This window comes from Meriones unguiculatus, chromosome 3, assembly GCF_030254825.1.
Source record: "Meriones unguiculatus strain TT.TT164.6M chromosome 3, Bangor_MerUng_6.1, whole genome shotgun sequence".
Classification (NCBI taxonomy): domain Eukaryota; kingdom Metazoa; phylum Chordata; class Mammalia; order Rodentia; family Muridae; genus Meriones; species Meriones unguiculatus.
The window spans coordinates 124,056,961-124,082,280 of NC_083351.1; the positions used below are offsets into that span (position 1 = coordinate 124,056,961).

At 42.1% G+C, this 25,320-nt stretch overlaps 1 protein-coding gene across 1 annotated transcript; it reads right to left on the bottom strand.

Moving 5' to 3' along the window:
* Positions 1 to 760: 760 nt before the first annotated feature.
* On the bottom strand, positions 761 to 25,320 carry Capsl (calcyphosine like). The gene is made up of 5 exons (XM_060378708.1): positions 25,193 to 25,320; positions 10,870 to 11,006; positions 5,039 to 5,216; positions 3,881 to 4,090; positions 761 to 1,057 (listed from the first exon to the last, which is right to left on the bottom strand). Exons 2-5 carry the CDS (start codon positions 11,004 to 11,006, stop codon positions 956 to 958), a joined length of 627 nt encoding a protein of 208 aa, XP_060234691.1. The 5' UTR covers positions 25,193 to 25,320; the 3' UTR covers positions 761 to 955.

Consider the following 25,320-nt stretch of genomic DNA (forward strand, 5'->3'; position numbering starts at 1 on the left):
TGTATGTATCTATTAGCCGGTCATGGGTTGATACTCTCATGTCAATAACATAGGAGCAGAGCTGAGTGCTAGAAGAAGGATTTGAATCACGAAGTATCAAGATGGAAACTCTGCCTTGGAATGTTGCCATCCTCTTTGGGCGGATAGAACTGTCGGCATGGTTGGCTGACAGTAGGGAAGAGTTAGACGAATGTTGCACTAAAGGAAAGTTTGCTAGTTAGCACAGTGAAGCTGTTCCGCATAAAACAGGAGAGTCCAACCCAGGCTTACAACTCCAACCACAGGGAAGACATGGGTCTACAATTCAAAGAAATTGCCTCCTCCCTCACATCAGTCTTCTAAAAACAAATAGAAACAAACAAACCAATAGTTATGTTCAATGTATTTGTCAAAACAAGGCATCCATAGACTCTGAGGTGTAAAAGTCCAAATTCGCTTGTAGAAATTATGAATCTAGTATATCACTTCATTCTGGTTCCCAACTTAAGAGTAAAACCCTTCAGATTCTACAACCTAGAGATTTTACAAGTAGACTACAAATAGAGATAGTCTCATACCTAGCTGAAAGGTGAAAATACATTGGTTATCTGTGCAAACATGAGGTCATAATTAAAATATTCAAAATTTCACTGATGACCAAGAGAGACACACCAAGTTGGTTAAACACCTGCATGATACAGCCACGGTGTAAGGAGATTTAGATATGTAAATTTAATAATTCCTAGTTTAGAGAAAAGGAATCAGTTTCAGAGAGGCAAGCCCATAGTTAATTACTTAGTTACTTTATTTCTTCCCTTTAGCCAGTCCGAGAAAATACTGTGTGTTGGCAAAGCAAAAGCTGTGCAATGAACAGTAAAGAAAATATCTAAAATATCATTCTGAGTTTTTGGGGTGGGGGTCTAATCTTCTGAAGTCGTGTGACTGTCTCCGCGGCCTGGTTCCCAGGGACAGGCATTTAAAGCTTCCAGGCAATGGTCATCATGATGATGAAGTACACATCAGTGTCGATGGACGCACTCACGCCTGCGTAGTAGTTCATGAACTCCTCAGGAGTCACCTGTTGTAGAAAAGTTAGAAAGAAAGGACACTTTGCTTCTCATTTTAAAGGAGGCCTCCCTGCCATCCCTGGAAAGAGAAGGGGCATCACCACTGAGGATTTATGTGTGTGTGATGGCAGCTGAGAAACAAACCTAAAAGAAAAGTAAAAAGGAAATGGGCTTAAGGATAGTGGTGACAGTGGCTCAAGGCAGGAGGAAAAGTAAGCCCTGAAAATACCCAAGCCATCCTAAGCAAAGGGTGAGGCAGGGGTTGTCATCTTCTCTTTATGAACCAGGACTTGTTAGTTCAGACACAAGAGACTAAAGTCAGAAAAAGAAATATGTGTTCTTCAGCTGCAGTTAATACTGTGTTTCTGGCACATGTCAGAAGCAGGTCATGTCCAAGGTCAGGATAAGCGATGTCTCAGCTTTCAACAAATGCTTTGTCCTATGGGTAGAGAAAGAGACTTCTAGTAAAACGTGTGTGGTTTGCCTACGTTTCCAGATATGAATTACTCATTCAGGGCTGAGAGTTAACAAAAACATTACCTCTAAGTCAAAAGACAAAAACATCAGAGGAAAGGAAATTCATAAATAACCGAAGTATAGTTCTTAGTCCATAACAGCTTAATATGTCCCACTAATCTTTGGAACCATTACTATCTCTTCTATGTACTATAGGGGCTCATTGACCAACATAAAAATGAAATAAAACAAAACAAAGTCTGTAAGTTAACTAAAATATTCATGTGACCCACAGTGTCTCCCTAAACTGTTTCCCAAACCTTCTCACTCAAAATCAGTGAAACACATTAGGAAAAATCACCCTCAATTCAGTGAAAAGTGGATCTGTGATCATCTGAAGGTAATTACAAATAAATAATGTACATGTGGGAATTATTCTCTATAAGAAAGAGTTTGCTATAGGTTTTTATATCTATAATTCCTTATGTTTTTAAGATATAAAAAGTTTGAGGACTGAAGAAATCGCTCAGTATTAAGAGTGCTGACTGTTCCTTTCTTGTGTTCAATTCCCAAAAACCCACAAAAGTTTGAATCACTTTAATGGAACATATTTATTATGTCTATTAAATAAAATATCTGTAAAGCCCTTAGCACAATAGCCAGTAGATATACATTCAATAAATATTGTTCAGATTCATTATTATACCAAATAAGACTATGTATATGTTTGGTAATAAAAATAGGCTTTTTAAAAAAATAACTCAGCTCTAAGGATCTCAAATGTGTGCAAGCATCAATGGGGCATATATTAATTATGTAAAGACTTTGGGGGTACATCTCTGTAAATGTCAGGTTCTGTGTTTCCTTAGTATTGTCAGTAATCTGCATTTCAACACACACACACCCAATGATAATTAACAGCTAATATTCAATAATATTCAACATTATTACAAAGCTTATGACGCTCAAGCAACATCAAATACCGTAACTACAGGGGGGGAAAAACCCTCAATAACCTTTTGAGAATTTGAGAGATGTATGTGGCTGATTAAGATAAATGTCAGAAGGAGATGAAATGGGGACGTTAAATCGGTTGAATCACAAATGGCTACTTGGACCTGCTAGAGTCAAGGGCAGCTGACATTTCCCCTGTGACGAGAAGGAACCACCTGCAGAAGGAACCAGAAACAGGGACCCATGTAGAGTCAAGCTATTAAGGGAAATGGCAGTTGGCTATTTTTCTCTGACACCTTGGAGATCAAAGGCAGGAGGGCTAGAGGAAACATACAGTTGTGTTATTTCTGTTTTAGAAATTTGGCTGCCCAGAGAAGCTGGGTCTCTTGTATCTGCTGTCACAAATTCCTCAACCCTACAAGACAGGACTTCAGCTACTTCTCTATCTCTGGCTGCAAAATGTCAGCAGGCAGGAAACTTCCCCTTCCTACCTCCCACCCCTCGATAACAAGGAAGGTCATCAGGTTTTATGGGAAAGGAAGGGGGAAATTCCCTGCAGAGGAAGGAGGCTTGATGATCCTTACCATAAGCACCACCCCTTCCTACTCGCTGCTCCACTTACCTTTTCTGGAATGACCCAAAGGTTGAGAGGTGCTGCAGCTGCTGCTGCTGCTGAGGCTGAGGGCTCCCCTCCCCCATCACTGTAACTACCAGGTCATCTAAGACAATAACTGACTAAAGTGCCTAAGTGTCTAAACAGGTGGCTTATGAGTCTTCTGTCATCTCTTCCAGTACACAGCATTTTATATATTTGACAGTAATGATTAATGAAGATAGAGTGGCTGCTGTTGTCTCCAAGTTCACTGTAATTTAGATGTGCAAGCTAATCTCAAAACTGACTAAAAAATGAGTCAGGGTAAATTCTGCTCTCTGGGATTCCCTTTACCAACCGCTGCCTTTTCACATGGCAAACCGTGATGGCAAATGATACTCCTAAGAGCAAGAGTAAAAAGAACTAAATGTCCTATAAGGCCTTTGGGGGATGTTTCAAAGCATCTTGGTCCCATTTAAAATTAAACACACTTTTATTGTAATCTATTTCATGAGAATATAGTTGGCTGTATGTGGGGAATACCGCAATGATGAGATGGGCTGATGCTGAAAACAACACTTTTTCAGTGATGAGCAATTAGCAGCTTGTGGGTCCCCTACCAAGAAAGCCTGTTCAGTGTATGTTTGAAATGAATATGTTAAACTTTTGTTCACAAACCTTCAGATGGTCCCAAAGAAATGTCTCCTTCTCTCCTTCTATTTGTAAGTTGTGCTGTCAAGAAGTTGCTATTTTTAAGGCTCTGAACCTATTCCTCATTTACAATTTCAAGTTGGGTAGACAAATTTCATTTGGATTAATCTTTTTCACTTACCAATCCATCTTTGTCATAGGGTGAGTCAAAATTATCCAGAAATTTCCTGAAGACTTGCTCCTCTGTCCATTCCCCATTTTGGTACTTTGGGTGGTGTTTAGCGTTATAAACTCCTCGAAGGTCTTCAATGGTTATAACCCCATCTCCAGTTTTGTCTAACTTCCTGAAAGCTCGCATAATTACCTCTTTTCTGGCTCTGGACATTGGGGGCTAGATGTTTAAAAAATTGAAAAAAAAACATGAGGAAAGTTACATGCAAATGAACCTCTTCTGTAGCAGACGTGATTAAATATTCCCTTCAGTGATGTGAAATTGCTTACATACTACTACTAAGCATGAGGCTTCCGACTGACCCTCTGCTGCTTTACCATCTTCTGCCCACACCCTCCAAAAAGTACTAACAAGTGCTGAAAACAAAGCCTTGAAGTAACCAACCCAAGATCCATGATAGCCAAACTCCTCAACAGAAAATACTGACTCATGGGGATAAAGTTGGGAACGACATTTACTCCCATATTTGTTTGTTTGTTTGTTTTTGTTTTTTTTTTTACTTCAAGTTTTATTGATTCATTGTGATTTTCACTTCTGTACCCCACTCCCACTCATTTTCCTGTCTCTTCATATCCTCCCTCTGCTCTTTTACTTGCAAATGTTCATTGCAATGAATCACTGGTCCAGTGTGACTTCTGTCACGTTACCAACAGGAGATCCGCACCAGGACTCACACTTACTCTTTTTTTTTTTTTTATTTGCAACAACAAGATATTTTATTTCTTTTTTTTTTTTTTTTCAATGCAGTTTATTCAGGAACCTTGAACAATCCTCGGACCCTGGGGAAAGCCAGCCCACAGCTTAAATAGCCTCTGGGTAGCCAACCCAGGCGTGCCACATGGGCAATGCAGATAGGTCCACATACATGGAAGCAAGCCAGATCCTCAGCCTTAGCCAAATGTGGAGTTGTTCGTGACAGAGAGCACTCACCATCGGGAAGGTGGAAGGCGGAAACCAGCTCCATCTTTAAGGCATAGCATTCCGCAGCTCTCTACAGTTCCCCCTTTTTGTTTTAGACGCATCAGGCAAGAGTAGAGGTCTGATCTCCTAAACGAACATCAGTACAAAGTCCCAATTTATTTCTAATATCAGAGATCACACACTTACTCTTAACGTGAGAAGAAATTCATTGAAGTCTATCGTCCCATTTCCATCTCTATCGAATCTCCGGAAAAGTTCTTCTGCCTCCTCTTTTTCCATGACCACAGCATAATCATTTAACCCTTTCAAAAATTCTTTGAAATCAAGGGTTCGGTTGTTATTGTCATCCATAATCCGAAACACTCTGAAGGTAACAACATTAAAACAACAACACACACACACAAAGAACAATGTGTAAGTGTGAGGCTGCAGAACCAGCGCTGTTTGCTGTTTGTCTTTAAAGTATAATATAGAAATTTCAGCTTTTTCTCCACAACCTCACTCCCAAGTGCAGACTCAACTCAGCATTTTGTACCAGAAAGTAAGCCTTCCAACACACATGTGCATGGATACACCTACACACAGAGAAAAGGCTACAATTGCACTGTCTGGTTCTAATTTCGTGACATGCACAATAGTTTGGATCTTTTCTGTCTCCCAAAAATCTAGGAGTGGAGATTTGGCTGTCAGGTTCCCTGGAGCAGCTGGAGATCAGCAGTGCCTGCAGAGGCTGGGGTGGAGCGGAAGAAAGTCACGTAATTTGAGTCCTGCCCTTGCAACGGGAATTGCTACCCTGGACCCTGCCTGAGTTCTGGTGCTGTGCCTCCCAGCCACCAAGAAGAGGAAGCTTTACTGCTACTGCATGTTCCCTGGGCCGTGACACTGCCCTGTCACAGCCCTGTCACAGGCCCAAAGCAATGAACTTAAGTGATCATAGACTGACACCTCTAAAACTATGAGCCAATATGAGCTTATCCTCCTTGCAGGTTGATTATCCTAAGCATCATGTTATATTAATGAAGAGCTACTAATGTAGGCAACCTTTTCAGGGATCCAAGTCTGCTAGTAAACCCATAGTTTCCTCATCTTTCACTTAAAGAAATGCCAAAAAAAAAAATGTAGATGAGCAACTGAATCACAGTTTTATCATATAGTAAAGTCTCCAGAAGCTAATAACAAGCATAATAAAGCCTCTAATTTCTCCAGCATGTGTACACGGACCACATAAGCTGCACAGATGCTCTTTTGTCTACAGGAAGCTTCTCCTTAGAAGCACATCTGTTACAGCCAAGGAGTCTAATCATGTAAATGTATGGTACCTACAACTTTTATGAAAGAGATAGCGTGTCTTCTCGTTGATCTTGCAGTGCTTAAGGTCTTTCTATAAATGTCATAGCACACTGGTATGATTTTACTGTCTTTTGGGCTTTCCCTTCTCTTCCACCATACATAAATCCCCATACAAAAGCCCTAAAAATTATATTTTTCACTAGAATCATAAGAGACAGAATTATCGTTCAGGATTTCAAAAATACGTACTTGACTTCTAGCTCTGCAGTGACACCAGCTATCCAAGCTTGAGTCTAACTTATATCTGCCCTGGGTCTCACTTTTCCATAAAAGTCTACACTCTTGATCCTTCCTTTCCAACTAATACTAATATAATGTGCAATTTCCAAAAATGGGTTTTTTTTCTTTGCTAGTTCTGTGATGAGAGCTTCAGATGCAAATGACATCAAAGGAGATGCCTGGATGTGGGAGAAAGTGGACCAGCAGGAAGGAGTAGATAAATGTAAAAGGACAGTGGGGAGGAGATGAGTTAGGATGAAGGATGACACATATGTATAAAATGCCATAATGAGAACATTTTTTGCAATGCGAAAAATAAAAATAGATAAAGCATCAGATTCTTTTCCTTTGCATTCCATACTTTGTTTTAAAATCTAGAAAGAACACTCTGAGTGTTGAATTTAGCACTGAATCTTGAATAAGCACATTATATAGACTTGAACATGGACTATATGGCAACAAAGCCCATCTCTAGGTTTTATATTGTTATAAATTTACTTCATAGCAATCATTCTATTAATAATCATCAGCTAGATGAGCTCATGAATAAACTTTCTTGCTATAAAAAATAGATTGATAAGTTTCTTTTTAAGGGATAAAATTTTAAATAAATAGAGTATCACAAACATATTTTGTATTGTTCAATAAATTTCAACATCAGTTAGTCATCTACAAGCTGCCAAATATTGGATTAAACCCTGCAATGTAAAATACATAGGTAAATGATTCACAGACTCTATCCTTAAGGAATTTATTCAGAGAAATATAAGAGAAATAGAGAAAGAGAAGGAGAAAGGAAAGTAAGAGAGATAAGAGAGAGAGGAAAAAACAGGAGAAAGAGGTGCTCAGCTGCTAAGCTATTCTGAGTTCTGGCAAGGGTAAGCATTTCAGATCAACAGTATTTTGTAGGACAGCCCTTGTCCATCTCTGGGAACAAGAAGCTACCAAAGGTTTAAAAATATGTAATAAACATGGACAAGTTGGTCCATAGAAGAATGTAAATAATTTTAATCTCCTTACTTCTAAAGGACTTAAACTTTGTTACATGTTAAAACAGTAACTGCATAGTTTTTATGAGCAAAATATCAAAAAGATAAAAATTTTAGAGACCCTTAAAAATAACTGGTTAAAAGAATTATAATACAGTAAGCTTGGAAGTGAACGAACCAGTTATGGGTGCTGTGGTAAAGTCCAGTGGAAAGGAGTTGAGTGTCTGCTTATGAGCAGCTAAGATGAAAATATGAGAAGAGATCTCAAGATGCTTCAGAAGTTGAATCATCAGTGTGGTAGGCTGATGAAGATAATTTGTCAGAGTGAGAAGGTTATCAGCTCACAATGGAAAAGCTAGTTGAGGTGAAGATGGAATAGTAACAATTTTCCAAGTCAAAACATGATGAGGGTTGATAGCTCCATTTACAGAAAGGACTGATTCATCTTTTTTTTGGGGGGGGGCAGGGGATAGTAAAGCAATTACCAGAGATTTTCACCAGTTGCCAATTAGTTAAAAACTTAGCTCATGTCTTTGGATATAAGACATAAATTAGAGCTCAAAAGAGAGTTTTCTGCCCAGTATGTACAAGGGGACAAAATCTCAGCAGTGCATAAGACAGATGATGAATTCAAGATATTGGCAATAGAAACAGGAGCTATAAATGTTTCTTGGCTACTAGGAATATTTAAGGAAGAATCTATACTACTAAAATTCTCCAGACTTCAGTGTCAAAAAATAAAGATGCCAAAATAATAACTGAGTCTTCTTGATGCTGACCTTCAGGATAAATACTTCCCATCCATCCAGTGATGGGAAGATGGTTCCGTTAGCCTACGTTTCACAGAATGAGTGTTCTAGGGGTTGGCAGATGGTGGATACTAATTGAAAAGATGCCCTTCAAAGGCAAGATTGTTGAGAATGTTTATGTTTGTGGGAATATATTTACTTGAGTCTGGAATTAGAAGAAAGGGGAGTGCCTGCCTTTCAATAGATGCTAAGATAAGGGTAGTCTCTGACAGAGCTTCCCTCTACATGAATTGAGGGCAGACTAGAGAAAAATGGCTAATAATGAAGACAGAGAGAGGTTTAAGCAGAAGCCTAGAGTGAGAAGGCATCAGCTCACAGTGGAAAGACTAGTTTAGGTGAAGGTGGAGTGGAAACAAAAGGTGGGAATGGCACAAGCAGCAGGAAGCATTCAGTTGCATGATCATTAGCGAAAGACAGGTCAGGGTTTTCTCAGATGTCTGCCCTGAAGACAAGGAGGTGAACCCAAGATGGAAGAGCTAGAGTTTGGAACCACAGAACACTGAAAGGAAGTAACCTATGATGGCATCTACAGCCCTGACCCAAGCTTAGTTTAGAAGGACATGGGAGTGAGTGCCTGCTCATTTATTTCTTGGGAGTATTTTGGGTATGTTCAGTTCTTGGTTAAAAATAAAGATTTCTGCAGGCTGGGGGTGTGAGGCATCCTGTACTTCTTTATCAAATGCCTTGTACCACTGAAAGACATATTTATGACACGTTTACTTCCTTAGTCTAAGTCCTTGGTGGGACCTACAGAAGCTTGTCCAGCTATGAGGTCCCCAAAATATATACAAGGCCAGGCTTATGGTAGACACTCAATGTAATTTTGTTAACATTACACAAGATCTTCCTCTGTGGCCTGGTAAGGCTGCCCCCACCTCAAGGGGAGGTGATCAAAGAGCCAGCCACTGAGTTCATGTCCCTGTTCCCCTCACTAGGGAACCCACTTGGAGACTAAGCTGCCATGGGCTATATCTGTGCAGGGGCTCTAGGTTATCTCTATGCATGATCCTTGGTTGGAGTATCACTCTCAGAAAAGCCCCATGGGCCCAGATTTTTTGGTTCTGTTGCTCTCCTTGTGGAGCTCCTGGTCCCTCCAGGTCTTCCTATCTCCCCCTTCTTTCATAAGATTCCCTGCACTCTGCCCAAAGTTTGGTTATGAGCTCTGTATCTGCTTTAATACCCTGCTAGGTAGAGTCTTTCAGAGACCCTCTGTGGTAGTCAGACAGTCTTGATGAGACCTGATAGGCTAGGGCCAGATGGAAGGGTAGGAGGACCTCCCTTATCAGTGGACTGGGGAATGGGCATGGGAGTGGAATAGGGAGGGAGGGTGGGATAGGGAGGGGAGAGGGAGAGGCTACAGCTAGGATACAAAGTGAATAAATTATAATAAATAAAAATTTTTAAAGTAGATACTCAGAAAACAATAGAGTATGTTCTGAACTCCATCTTAAGCAAATATAATCTATTTTTAAAAACTGACTTGGTTTTTTTAGTGTTTTTACCATTATTTAAATATGATAGTTAATTTTATGCGTCAGTCTGATTGGAATAAGGTATATTCAACATTTTAATCATTATTCCTGGGTGTGAAATTGTTCTCAGAAAAGCTCATAGGCAAAGTAGACTGACTGAAATGAGCATTCAGCAGTGGACACGAGGTTCATACTCAATGCAAAGAATAAAACCAAAAGTTCAGAAAAGGCAAAAAAGAAAAAATACACAATATCTTAAGGAGGCTCCCAGTCTCCTTTCTCCTTGAGATTTTCAGTCCTTGGGTCTACTCACACTATCAGGGATTTGAGTGGACTCGCCTGACCCATAGAATGCTGTAGGGCTGGACACTCAGCTATCCCGTGGGCATTGCAGGAATAAATGAGACATGACAGCCCAGCTGGGAACAAATCCCAGCTTCTGTTTTAGATAGGAACTCGTGTAGCCAAGGCTGCTGGCCTCAACTTATTGTGTAGCCTGAAAAGACATGGATCTGCTGATCATCCTGCCTCCGTCTTTCAAGTGCTGGGAGGACAGACAAGTGCCACCTTGTCTGTTTTCCCAAATTCTTTAATCATAACCCCCTCTTCTTCTTTTACCCCAGCTTTGGAGACGGCTTCTGGCCATGTTCCAGCCATGATTTCCTTTACATCCTTTGCCCCAGGAATTGCCCTTCCTTGGAAAAGACACATGCTTTGCAGAATTTGGGGACTCAGAATTTAAGACTCAGATACCAGCTCACCCAAACAACGAATTTCATAGATGAGAAACTGGGGCCGTCAGAGGAAAATGATTTGTCCAATATCGCAACATCAGTGAAAAGGCTCTCCTACCCATTTCTGATCTGTCTCCTTTCCCCATGTCCCCAACAGTGGGGATTTGAAGGAGAATGGCTACCATAGATTTATATGTTTAATTTTGATCCCCAGTTAGTGGAACAATTTGGAAAGGATTAAGAGGTATGGTCTTATAGGAGACAGGTCACTGGGGGTGGACTTTGAAGTTTCTAAAGCTATACCCAGTCATCTCTCTCTGCTTCCTGCAAATGGATCTGGATGTACGTTCTCAGCTACAACTCTTGTGCCATGCCTACCTGCCTTGCTTCCTGCCTGAATGGCCATGGTCACTGCAGTAGAAAAGTAATGAAGACACCATCTACCTGCCAAGTCCTTTGATGCCTGCAGAGCCCCTGGCCAGGCATTGTAACCGAAGTTTTTCAATGGGATCAGTAGCTGTAGAGAGCTTTTTCTTGGATTGGATTGCCATCTCGCGGTCATGGCGTGCTGTCCCTGCCATCTGAGAAAAGAATCCACAGCATGTTAGTGGAACCCACACCATACAGCCCACCTCTGGCTGAGCAGCTGACAGAAGAAAACTTACAGCTTTCTGTTATCCTGTCCCCAGGGAACAGTCTACTCTGCTCTCTAAAATTTGCAGTTTTTAGCCATGTCAGTTGTGCTTGCGCCTGGCATATTTACAACTTTATTTATCTAGTTTCAAGGACACCTGCTCCCTTAGCTCTGGACAACAACTAAGAACACAGCCACTTCCCAATACAATTTCCAAAGCCTTCCTTTCACCATACAAAGAATTCCTTAATAGTGAAGGGAAAGGAGCCAGGTAAAGGGACTTAAGAAAGGGTTCAGACACTGCTAAGGATGCTAAAATTGAACAAATTTATATATGAATAATAAGTGTATGATACAGAGAAGAGACAGAAGCCATTTATCCTGGACCATTAGTAGTTAGTTAATAATGAATTTCTCAGCGCTCACTGTTTTGAACCAACTGTGTGTGCTGTATTTATTTTTTGTATTTATAATGCCCAATATGCCTTTGACCCTACTTTTAATGTTCTTGGATTAAATGCTTCCTTCTGTCACTTCTGCCTTCAGTGAGATTCTTAGTATGAGTGTCCGTGATGCTTAGCAGTAATTTATACACTCTTTTTAGTAGGTTAATGCCCCTCCATACCTGACAAGGTTTATAGGAGAAATTTGATTAGCCAATTCTCTGTGTGTGTCTCTGTCTCTCTGTTTCTCTGTCTCTCTCTCTGTCTCTCTGTCTCTCTCTCTCTCTCTCTCTCTCTCTCTCTCTCTCTCTCACACACACACACACACACACACACCTTCCTCCATTTGTTTGTCTTTTAGTAACCTGGGCAGTCCAGACTTGGGTTCTAAGAACACTTGTTAAATGGAAAGAGCCCAAGACCAAAAGCCTAGAGACCTGGGCTCTGGTCTTGCCTCTTCATACCCATCTCTGGTGAGTATGAGTCTGCCCCCACAGCCTCCATTATCTACTGATTATGACAGTAGAGACTAGAAAACACACAGCACCAGGATCTGCTCAGCGTCCGGTGAGGGACTTCTTACCGTGCCATCACACTGACAGCATCACACGCCATAGCAGAACAAGATGTCAGCCCTGCCCGGAGCCCTCTGTCCTTTTGAAAAGCCATACTGTAGCTATCATGGAGGCCCCACCTGAGGACTTCCCTTAACTTTAACTATATCTCAGAGGCCCCACTGGAAAGTGTCGTTAACATATAAACTTTGGAATTAAGTTTCCAACCCACGAATTGGTGGTGGGGGGAGAGGAGAAGATGCACATGACAATCACAGCAGGAACCAAAGTGTGGATTGGTAAAATGACTTTCCTGTAAGTCCTGCCAACCAGCAGACGCTGGTCTTTTGAATCCCAGCTTGGTTCTTTCTTCTCCACCATATGGAACAATAGGTAAGAATTTCAAAGCGTAATTTGCTGACACTTTCTTATGCAAAAATCAAAATAGAATTTGGGAAGACTGAATACTGGGAATTGAGACCCCACCCACTTCTGCCTTCTGAGGCCAGTTCTACCAGAGATGATGTAGGATATTTCTAAATATGACTTGATAAATTCAGGAGGAAAATACAGCCAAGCATGGTACTTGAAATGCCACATTCACCATCCCTTTTCATCATTTAGTCACTTAATTCATCAACAAACAGCCGAATAGTAACTATGTCCTCTTTTCAATGTACCATATTAAGATAGAAAGTAGGAAGGGTAACGCAGAGGCTTGAGCTCCTGAATAGCATAGACTCTTAATTTGAATTCTGAAGTCTCATATTAAAGCAGAACGGGGGAAAAAAGTTTGCAATACCTGGGGTTTGAGAGGAAGGTGGGATAGGATGATGTTTCTGATAAAGAGGGTCAACACATACTTAGAACTCTGAGATTTGCGTAGCACGTCCAGCCGTCTGAATATGACGTCATGATGTCACATGATGTCACTGCTGAAGTGTTCTGACTCCAGAAGACGCCCTTTGCCTCTTTGGTCAGAACAGTATAATCTGTCAGGCGGGACTAGGTTTAGGATGCAGACCTTCTCAATTCATGCGGCCACAGCACCACCGTGTGTTGGCTCCTCACACGTACAGTTCCCTTGTCGGAGGCGCAATTCACTTAGTCCCTGACCTCAGCAAAACTCTAAGAGATTCCTTACCTCTGCCCAGACTGCTCGGTTTGGGGCAACAGAGGACACAGCTTGGAATGTATGCTCTAGCTCCATTACCGAGCTACAGTTCATCTCCACAAGAAGGACCCAGGTACCACAGCTTGGCATGGGGACTTCCTGAGACATCAGAGAACAAATGACCTCTACATTTTACTCATAATAGAAGGCAAAAGATTATTAAGGCTACAGCTGTGAGTGTGCAACAAGGAAGACCACTGTATATTTTAGACAGCTGCTGTACCACATGCTTTGGCCAAAGCAAAAGAGTAAATAATCTAAGTAGAGAAACACACCATTTTTATTTTTTATTTCATTTGTGTGTGTGTGTCTGTGTACTTGTATGTCATGTGTGTGAGTGTATACAAGAAGGACTGAAGAGTGAGTTGGATACTCTGAAGCCAGTTATGGGAAGATGTGAACTGCCTGATACGAGTGCTGAGATCTGAACTTGAGTCTTCTAGAAGTGCAGCAAATGGCCTTAACTGCTGAACCATGGAACACTGGTGGAGAGTTAAAGGGAATATTGGAAGGATAAGACCAGCCACATAAGTGACATCTGATCACAAAGAGCTAGGACTAGGGTGTGGGATGAAAGTGGACCACAGTGGTTATAAAAAGGAAAGAACAGTGATGTGAAAGAACCCTGTGGGTACAGTATGGAGAAGGCACAGGAGAAGGGACATGCAGCCAGGAGAGGCCCATTGCATCTAATGTGCTGCCTGATGCCGCTAGGTCCTATGAACACTGATGGATTCATTTAAAATGGCAGGTGACTGAGCTTGAGGTGTGAAGGGGAGGGAGGACTAGAACAATATCCAGAGTTATTGGTTGCCTTTGCCTCATCCACAATGGCAGGTGAAGGGACATTCACAGGGCAGCAGAAGGCATGGGGAACTTGGGGCACTGCAACAGTCCCATGCCGGCTGCCTCTCTCCACAGATCTTCTGTATAACTGACTTCTCCTGACAGAGTTCTCAGCCTGGGTCTCCATCATTCTTGTCAGGGGGCTTGTGGAAAGTCTCAAATGCAGAGATCTGCTTCTGGGAGCATTTCTTAAATGTTCTATTCAGGCTGCCCCTTAGGAAAAGAGAGATTCACTAAGGCCCTGGGCTACACTTCTGCTCTCCATTGGTTTGTATAGTGCTACCTATTGAATTACCCATCCCTCCCTCCTTCTTTCCCCTTCTCATACTCTCCCTCCTCTTTTCCTCCCTCCCTCTCTTCCTCCCTCTCTCCCCTCCTACATAGCCAACAACCTATAAACGCAAAAGAGCTCTCTCCAGCATAATAACCCACACAGCATAGAGCATCAAATTCTTCCACATCCACTGTATTATTAGGTGCAAAGAAATGTCTTACTGTATCCTCAAAAATGAAACCCTGCCCACCGTTTCCCTAACAAGTAATCAAGGGAACTGGAGCTGCTTTGGTCTGCTCAAATAAAACTATGAGAAAGGAGTCAATCTATGAAGATGCAGAGGAGAGAGAGGACAGGATTATATAATGGAAGGCAAAGCAAAGGACATGTAGGGGTGGGGCCAAGGAACAAGTGCCAAGGAGGGAAATGCCTGCTCTCCTGGATGGCAAGGATGTGCACCGCGGTGACAAGGCTTGGTCTCATTTGGTTTCTGCAAGCCTTCCTTTGCCCCACCTCCACCTCAGTGCTTGGTGTGCAGAGACACAGGGGAACATGTACTGCAAGAAAACGATCCTGTGGGGCGGCAGCCGCCTGAGCAGCAAATGCCTGCAGAGCCATACAGATTCTCCCAAGGTCATTCCCTTCTTTAAATGTCAACAAGCCTATTGTTGCCACTGCTACACTAAGCATTATCAGACATTTCTGCAATTGTTAAGTATCTGTGCCATCACACTGGATTTTTTTCCAAAGGCAAAAGGCACAGTGTTGATGTAATAGTTCCCTAGTCCCTGCACTTTTCAAGCACGGTTCTGTATGAAAAGAATAGAGTAGAAAACCAGTCTGCACAGCAGATGGCTACTGATTAAGACAGGGGCGCTTGGAGTGGTTTTGAGGAAGAAAATATGTCTGCCTTCTCTCCAGTTCTCCTCCTGTCTCTGTTAGCTCAGACTTCATCCTGAGAAGCGTGAACACACCTCCTGTTGCCTTTACTTCCACTTCAGTACAAGCTTATTAGGCTTTCTGATTCCAGAAGCAGGGCTCAGTCACTATGTTGGGGTCTCAGGTTTAGCAAATGGCTCAAGTTGAGATCAGAGAGGAGAGCTTAAAAGTGCCTGTGCTTCTGGCTGACTAGACCCAATGCTTCATCTAAATCCTATTCTATAGGGACCTGTATATATGCTAGTGGTCTCTCTTCCTCCCTCCGCCCTGCCCTCCCCCCTTCCCTTTTCTCTAAAAAAAAATGCCATGGAACAGATCATCTATAAAGAAAATAAATGTATCTTTTAGAATTCTAAAACATGGAAATCTAAAGCAAAGGCATTGACATTTTTTAATTAAATTTTTATTTTTTTACATTAATTACATTTTATTCGCTTTGCATCCCAGCTATAGCCTCCTCCCTTGTTCTTTCCCAATCCCACCTTCTCTCTCTCATCTCCTCCCATGCTTCTCTCCACTGATGGGGAGGTCCACCTCCCCTTCCATCTGACCCTGGGTTATCATGTCTCATCAAGACTGGCTGCAATGTCCTCCTCTGTGTCCTAGTAAGGCTGCCCCTCCCTGGGGTGGGGGTGGGGAGGGTCAAAGAGCCAGCCACTTTTTTCCTTTCAATGCGGTGCTATGAAATCTATGTTTTTCAGGAGTCTGTTCTTTATTCTTTCTATTAATAGTAGGATGGAAATTACGTACTAATCTTTATGTTTATGGTCGGACATATCTGAAAAATATTTCCTAAGTATCATTGTCTTAGTTAAGGTTTGCTATGAGAAAAAAACACCATAGCCACCAGAATGGTGTTTTTCATCTATAATATAGTCTGTAACACAGTCCATCACTGATGGAAGTCAAGGCAAGAACTCGAAGAGAGCAGAAACCTGGAGTCAGGAGTTGATACAGAGGACATGATGAAGTACTGCTTCCTGGCTTATTTCTCATGGCTTGCTGAATCTACGCTCTTACAGCACCTAGGATTGATCATCAGCCCAAGGGTGGCACTGCCCCCAGTAATATGGGGCCTCCCACGTCAACCACCAATCAAGAAAACGCACCAAAGCCTTTCTCACAGGGCAATCAAGAAAGTGTATTCTCCTCGGTTGGAGTATGAGTCTCTGGGAAGTTCCCTATGTTCAAATTTTTTCTTGTTCTGTTGCTCTCCTTGTGGAGACCCTGTCCTCTCCAGCTCTTACTATTTCCCAGCCATTGAAGCAGGACATTCTCCCCAAGCATGGTTGGATACCATAAAAAGCTAAAATGTTATGCTCAGGATGCGAGGCTAAGCACTGCACTCAGGGTCAGCCGCTTTGGACCCAGAGAAGAGCATGTCTGATTGCATGCGGGTTGATGCCCCAGGTCCCGCCTCTGAGAAAAAGGTATCTGACGGGTCTGATGCTCTTTGGGTGGATGACACCTAAATGAACATCTGTACAAAGTCCCAATTTATTTCTAATATCAGAGATCAGACCTCTACTCTTGCCTGATGCGTCTAAAACAAAAAGGGGGAACTGTAGAGAGCTGCGGAATGCTATGCCTTAAAGATGGAGCTGGTTTCCGCCTTCCACCTTCCCGATGGTGAGTGCTCTCTGTCACGAACAACTCCACATTTGGCTAAGGCCTAGGATCTGGCTTGCTTCCATGTATGTGGACCTATCTGCATTGCCCCCGTGGCACGCCTGGGTTGGCTACCTAGAGGCTATTTAAGCTGTGGGCTGGCTTTCCCCGGGGTCCGAGGAATGTTCAATGTTCCTGAATAAACTGCATTAAAAAAAAAAAAAAGAAAAGAAAGTGTATTCTCTCTCCTTCTTCTGAAAGGACTATAGCTTGTGTTAACTTGACACAAAACTAACCAACACAATCATCATTATGAAATATTTACTTAATAACTTTATTTTCTTGATATTTGTTTTTATTCATTCAACTAGGCTTAGGACTTCTCATGCAAAGTTAGGAAACAATATTTAAGGAGCCCATAGGGCCTGGAGCTCAGTGTGTAAGGAGCCACTCAATTTTAAGACCACAAAAAGTTAAACCTACATTTATCCAGCCCTGAAAATGAGTATCTACCTCCTTAAATATTGTGCCATGGCACCTGCCTTGTCTTGCCCTGGTCTTCAGCCCACCTTCAATATGCTTATCCATGCTACACAATAGCAATGCACAAAGCACTAAAGGTTTGACCTTCATATTCTTAGGGAAAGTTTCAACTCTTTTCAGGTTGAACTACAGCTGATTTTGTAGACAATGGAAACTGACTCAAAGCTATTCTGTGCTCCCTTTCTCTCATATATTGTACTTTCCAGTTGGTGGCCTTGGGAATGAGCTCTAGCCAAAGAGAACAAGGAAGACTCTGGAATATAACTTCTATCTGTTTTTCTTTACTTCTATTTTGAGTTAGAATATGATGTCTGACTATGGCAGCCTCTACATATCCCTGAGGGAAGAGATAGGGACTCATAGCTATAACATCTTAGAATTATAATCTCATAGAGCTGTTTGACCAATGTCAACAACTGCCTGATTCCATGTTACTGTCAGGTGATTTATATTGTTTGTTTAATCCTCTGATGGTCAAGTCTTCTGATAGTTGCACCTAAAGTACTCATATTTGACATAACTGGCAAATACTTACTCCCTCGGTGATCTTACATGAGTTGATTCTAGATATTGACCTTGATCTGGATAAAGCAAGTATCCAGACTGTAAGGATACACTACTCTAAGAATTAGGTGGCAGCAGGGTTTGGGTGGGTAGTGCTCCATTATAAGCATCTTCTCTCAATAGAATTTATTGTTTACGCATCAGCCTTTTTAGTGCTTTTGACTGAGAGAGATACAGAGAGAGGGATCTGCTCAAGGGCTCCTGTGACTTATACATGCAGTGAAAAGTCAGACTTAACCAAACACAAAGTTTACATTCAGACCCTGTCACTCTGAGTTCCTCTGGGACTGCCAGCCCTTCTGTTCAGAAGCTTTGAAAGCACTCCTGTTGTTCCTGTTGTGTCTTCTCCACCCGACTCTCCTCCTGGATTTGCTTTGGGTCTCTGGGGTTTTGATCAGAACATAAAACTTGCAGTCTATTCTAAATCTAATCAGCCTGCCAGATGAAAACTCTTAAAGAAACAAAGTAAAAAGATATGTACCCAAAGTAAGCATATATCTAGCCATATTAAGTAATATATATATATATATATATATATATATATATATATATATATATATATAGAGAGAGAGAGAGAGAGAGAGAGAGAGAGAGAGAGAGAAGAGAAGAGAAGAGGAAGGGAAAATGTATGTTTCTAAATTCAGTAACATTTTTCATAGCCCTGAAGACTTGGTCTTAGACGGTGGTTTCAAATCCACTTCAAGGATGAAGACTTCCCTCACCCTTTTCAGATGCAGGAAGCCATTACTCCAGTTAGCATTAGTAGTCTTATTATTATTAGTCTTTGTAGCCACTACTCACCTAAATCACTATGTGTAAACTTTGAGAGTGTTTCTCTGGGAATCCTTTGTCTATATAAAATGTAATATATAGGCACTCATAAATCCAGTGGGTTTTTTTTTTATATCCTTAATTGACACTTCCAGAAAACAGGGAGTTTATTCGTAGATAGAAATTTAATGTTGTAATTAATAAATGGGACATCTTTGAAACTGAAAAGCTTCTGTAAGGCAAGGACACTGTCAATAGATCAAAACAACAGTCTACAGATTAGGAAAAGATTTTCACCAGTCCTACATCTAACAAAGGGCTAATATTCAAAATATATAATGAACTCAAGAAATCAAACACAAATAAACAAAATAAATGGAGCAATGAATTAAATACAGAATTCTCAGCAGAGGAATCCAGAATGCCTGAGAAACACTTAAAGAAATGTCCAACGTCCTTAGTCATCAAGAAAATGCAAAGCAAAAGGACTCTGAGATTCCATTTCACACTTGTCAGAACAGCTCAGATCAAAATTTCAAGTAACAGCTCATGCTGGTGTCAGTGTGGAGGAAGGGGAACACTCCTCCATTACTGGTGGGAGTGCAAACTTGTCCAACCATTTTGGAAATCAATCGGGTGTTTTCTCAGAAAACTGGGAATAGCACTATCTCAAGACCTAACTATACCACTCCTAGGTATAGACCCAAAAGACACTCCACCCTATAACAAGGATGCTTGCTCAACTATGTTCATGGCAGCTTTATTCTTATTAGCCAAAATTTGGAAACAACCTAGATGTCACCCAACCAAAGAATGGATAAAGAAACTGACACATTTACACAATCAAATACTACTCAGCTATTAAAAAAAAAAGAAATCATGAAATTTGCAGTCAGATAGAACTTAAAAAGATCATTCTGAGTGAGGTTGATTCAGACTCAGAAGGACACGAATGCTACATATTCACTTATAAGTGGATTTTAACCACATGGTACAGGATAAACAAACTGCAAGGCACAGACCCAAGAAAGACAAGTAAGAAGGAGGATCCAAGGGAAGATGCATATATCTTAGAATAGACAGAGATAATGGTCAAAGAGAGAAAACAAGGTAGGAGAGGGGCCACAGAGAAATATGAGGGTGGGGATCAGATGTGGGGACTGTAGGGTGGAGAGGACAAAGGCCTGTAGAAAAGAGAAACTAAGAGTGGGGGCATCTCTGTGACAATATGGAGACCTAAGTCAGGGTAGGCTCCTGGGAAGAAAACGGGGGGGGGGGGGTCTCAAGCAGAGACTTCTAGTAGCAGAGGACATCATCTAACTAGACAAGTCCTGTAGTAGAGGGAGGGTAACACCAACTCACCCACAAAAACTTTGAACCAAATTTTACAAGATGTGCAGAGATAAAGGCAGAGCAAAGATTGAGGGAATGCCCAACCAATGCCTGACCCAACCAAAGACACACCCTATAAGGAAGTGTGCCAATCCCTGACACTATGGAGGATACTCAGCTAAAGTTACAGACAGGAGCCTATCAGAGTTGCCCTCTGAGGGCAACCCTTTTTGAGCAGCACCTCAGAACAGATGCTAAGACTCATAGCCAAACATTGGGTGATACATAGTCTTGTGGAAAAGTAGGAGAAAATGGACAAGGACCTGTAGATGACAGGAGCTCCACAAGAAGACCAACAGAGCCAACTAATCAGGGAGCAGAGGGGCTTGCTGAAGCAGACGCATCAACCAAGGCTCACCCAGGAACTGGATCTAGGCTCCCTACAAAATGTAACCGATAGGCAGCTTAGGCTTCATGTTGGTCCTCAATAAGAAAAGTGGGAACTGCATCTGACAAGGGCTTTCCTGCCAGCTTTTGATCACTTCCCCCTGGCAGGACAGCCTTGACAGTCCACAGGGGAAGAGGACACACTGGGTCCTGATACCAACCTGAGGAGCTGAGGTAGATGAGAAACTCCCTTTTTCTGAGGAGTAGGGGTGGGGGAAAAGGTAAGGAAGGGAGGGTAGAACTTGAAGGGGGGAATGGAGCTACAACCAGGAAGTAAAATGAATAAAAAAATAAATAAATTTAATTTAAAAATAAATTTTATGTTGCAGTGCCACATTGATATGGGCTGGCATATCTGGTAAGGACTGTTGGCAAGACCATTATTCATAGCAGATAGTAAGACTTTGATCTCAAACAAGGAAATCATGAAACTTGCAGGCAAATGGTTTGAACTAAAAAAGATCCTCCTGAGTGAGGTATCCCAGACCCAGAAAGACACACATGCTATGTACTGAGTTTTAAGTGGATTTTAGCCATATATATATAGTACAGGATAAACAGACTACAAGGTACAGACCCAAATAAGTAACAAGGAGGATCCAAGGGAGGATGCTTAAATCTCAAAAGAGGAAATAGAATAGACAGAAGTAATTGCTGAAGAGAGAGAACAAGGTAGGAGAGGAAACAGAGAGATATGAGAGTGGAAATCAGAACTGGGGTGAGTGGGGGTAGGAGGAAAAAAGGCCTGTAGAGAAAAGAGAAACTGTGGGCAAGGACATCTCTCTGACAAGCTCGAGACCTAAATCAGGGCAGGCTCGGGGGAGGGGGAGCGATATCGGAAGGACTCTAGCAGAGACTGCTAGTAGCAGGGGCCATAGACATGAAAGAGGACACCTTCTAACTAGACAAGTCTGCTAGTTAGAGATAGGGGAACACCAACCCACCTACAAAAACTCAGACTCAAAATTCACCCTGGCTACAAGATGTGCAGGGATAAAGATAGAGCAGATAGAGCAGAGACTAAGAGAAGGTCCATCCAATGCCTGTTGCAACCCAAGACCCATCCAATGGGAGAGAACCAACCCCTGACAATTCTCAGCTATGCTTGCAGACAGGAGTCAAGCAGAGTTGTCCCCTGAAAGGCTCCACCCTGGCAGCACCTCAGCACATATGCTGAGACTCACAAACACTGGGCAGAGCAGAGAGTGTAGGGAGCCTTGTGGGAAAGTGAGGGGTGGGGAGAGAAAAGGACCTGGAGGTGACAGGAGCTTCACAAGAAGACCAACCATAACAACTAAGCAGGACCAAGAGGAGCCTGCTGAGACTGAAGCACCAAACAAGGACCTTGCAAGGACTGGACCTAGGCGCCCTACAAAGATGTAACTGATGGGCAGCTTAGGCCTCATGTAGTTTCTCTAGGAAGAGGAACGGGGGTTGTCTGTGACATGGATTCTCTTGTGAGCTGTTCAGTTAACTTCTCCCTGGAGTGACTGCCTTGCCAGGCTACAGGGAAAGAAGACACACTCAGCTCTGATACGACTTGATGAGCTGGGGTAGATGGCAAGAGAAGAAAATTTTCTGAAGAATAGGAGTGGGGTATGAGGGAGTGAGAGGGGGTGGGGTGGGAGTGGGTGGTGAGGAGGGATGGGACTATGACCAGGATGTAAAGTCAATACATTAGTTAGTTAATTAATTAATTTTTTAAAAGTCCGGAAGCAGTCCAAACAGTCTCCATAGTCCCAAGATACTAGTGACCTTTATACTCAAAGTTTTCTAAAAGTCCACATTAACAGAAGCCACACCAGTCAGTACTGTCATACTCCAAGCAGCAGGACAGCTCAGGAGACACCACCCAGCTAAGCCCACCCCTTCTAAGTGTGTTCCAGAAAGTCCATGTATTTTTGAAAATGGAACTCTTGTGGTTCACTCCTGGAAAGGAGACCAGGGATTCCGATTTTTGGCTGAGCACTTTGCCCCAGCTCCCACCCTTAAGGTTCTGTTCCTAAAAGGGAGCCTTGGGATTGAACTGGCAGCCTACCGTTTCCTCCACTGCTGACAGAAACAGCAGCCATTTCAGGGAGCTAGAGCATGGCGACGGTAGCTTAGCCCTCAACCATGTCTGCAGCGTTCTCAAGCTGTGAGCCGAGACCCCCATATTAGACCCTGTATATCAGACATTCACCTCAGTACTCAGAACAGTAGAAAAAAATACACTTATGAAGTAGCAACAATTAACTTTATGGTTAAGGGTCAGAAGCACACCAGTCTACAATCTGAAGCCTGAACAGGCACCCAGATCACCTACATGGAGAAGCTTAAATTCAGAATTTGCCACAGCTATGACTTCCCAGTTTCCAACCACTGTTTCTGCAAACAATATACTGCTCAGCATTCCAGAGCTGAGGCTGTGATCATGAATACATGCTCAAAATTTGAACACTATTGTACTCAAAGAATACGAAGCAAATTGCTTCAGTTTGTAAACTGCTAGTTTGTGAAATGTAGCCTGTCAACTAACTTGTCCAAGATGGAGGTTTTCCCAAGAAAACTTGAGCTAATCTTAAGAAACTGCCCATTCTTATAAATTTTACTGCCTCTTTTGTTCTTTCAAGACAATGGGTCCTGGGAGCTGTCTGCTGTTTTTGCTTTTGTAAAAGCTGATTGCCTGGTAGAGATAACTGAGGCATCTTCAGGATGCCTGATGTAAAAGTCAGGCACTGCCGGACTTAAGCTAATTTGACCTCCAAAGTGCTCTGTAACTTTGTCTTTTTTCTTTCATAAGCCCTGCACTAACAATTTATCAGAGCCATACTCTGAACATCTTGAGTCTCAGCTATGGTCCTGGATAGTATCCATAGTCTTGCTCATTGTTTGATAAAGCCTCTTAGTTGTTCATGGTCATGGCGAATCTCTGGTCAACTCCAGACCCAGATCATATTGGGTGACGTAATGCTGATCCAGAGAGACAAAAATCACATATTTCTTCTCATCAGAGGATCCCAGCTCCAAATCTTCAGATCTGAGTTCAAATCATAGAGTAATGGCAGAAGCCAGGAAAGTAAGAAGGGGTGATTCCTGGGTTAGGGGGTTGGGAAGCAGAAGAGAGGTGAATAGCAGAGAACAAGTGATCTGACGGTGAAATAGGAAGAACAGGTGAGGATTCTAAACTAGGGAGGGAGGGAGGAGATGACTTCAGAAGACAGAGAGAGGAGGGTAAAATAACAGTAAGGATGTCTGAAAACATCATCAGGAATTGTCCTGTTAGCTATTTACCTAACGATTCCTATAACGCACATAAGTCAGTGCGCAAGTATACATATAGAGTTTGACTTTCTCATCTGAGCTGAAAATGCTTCCTCCGAAAGTCAAAGGCCATCTAAGAAAAGAAAAACCAACAATAAGCATAAGAAACCCTCTGACCAAGAAAATCTTAAAACATTGTAGGCCATTGCTTTTGCCCTTCACTGCACCGCAGAGGTGGAAGGGTAAGCCCTATTGTTAAGGACACCATGAACTTCAGACATAGGGCCTAGTGGCCCCTGAGCTGCAGTGAACCTGAGAGTCTCCTCCCTGAGGACCAGCTTTTATGTCACCAGAAGCACCGATGCCTTCCTGTCACAAATGCGCCCACTGCCTTGTCCACCGCCACCATAGAAACCAGCACTAAAATGCCGCTGCCTTAACAGAACCAAGGAGAAAAATGTCTCAGCTGCAAGTCTGTGTCAGAATCATAAAGTGTGCCTCTACGCTTAACCCCTCCGAAGGTTCTACCAGATGCTTCAAATTGTGTGCACATGCCACAGCGCTGTGAGCCTGTAATCTCTTCTCATAATACTGTACAAGGATAACTCACTCAGAGCTGCCAAAATACCCTTAGTGTTCATAGACGAAATCAAATCCTCATGTGCTGCTGCATTAGAAACACATCATCTATCTTACATGGAGCATAGGGGGTACGTGGGAAGGGGGGAAGGGAAATGGGGGCATGATACAGTTATAAGTTGTCCAATACGAAGTGGTCAGCCCTAAACATGTGGATTTATGGGCATTTCTAAGCGAATTCATGTGTGTGTGTGTGAGAGAGAGAAAGGGTTAAAAAACAAGAGGCCATGGATTTGAGAAGGACTGAGGGGAACAAAGGAGAAAGTGGGAGGGGCATTAAATAAGTGCAGTACTCGTGTAAAACAATTCTCAAACAAGAAAAAAACTAAACTAAAACTCTGGTTTTGATTATGAATCTCTTCAGTGGTGTAATCAGTAAAAAAAAAAAAAAAAAAAAAAAAAAAAAAAAAAAAAAAAAAAACTTACCTCACAGAATAAATAGGAGTGATGAAGCTAAATCTGTTGACTGTTTTGGGAATTAGAGGCAGAATTCTAAGCTCTGCTTCATCAATGGCTATCGGTATAGTTACAGCAAGTCATCAAAAAACGTCGCATCCAGGAAGCCAGCCTAAGGAAGATCTTTGGTCAAGGTATTTCCTCTGCGCACTGACAGCCTAGGGATGGATGGCTTCATCCGAAAATGAATTCTCACACCTTTTAACTTTTCTTTTTAGATAATAGATCCTCACCATTAAAAAAAAAACAAAAACGAAACAAGTGTGACAGTTAATAGACTAAATAAGAACACTTAATTACCTGAAATGGTAACAGTAATTTGTAGTCACGAGATGCTCCAAGCTGAAACTATGGACACGGACTTGGGCACCTGGGACTGTAGTCTCCTCCCACGGCCCCAGTCTCCTCCCTTACCTGTCTTCCTTTGC

Bases quoted from the DNA above. Each gene is read 5' to 3' on its own strand.
- Capsl (XM_060378708.1), bottom strand. From the start codon at position 11,006: ATGGCAGGGACAGCACGCCATGACCGCGAGATGGCAATCCAATCCAAG. The intron at 5,217-10,869 runs GTAGATGGTGTC...TGTTACCTTCAG, and splicing joins GGCATCAAAGGACTTGGCAG to AGTGTTTCGGATTATGGATG. The intron at 1,058-3,880 runs GTAAGTGAAAAA...TTTCTACAACAG, and splicing joins CCTATGACAAAGATGGATTG to GTGACTCCTGAGGAGTTCAT.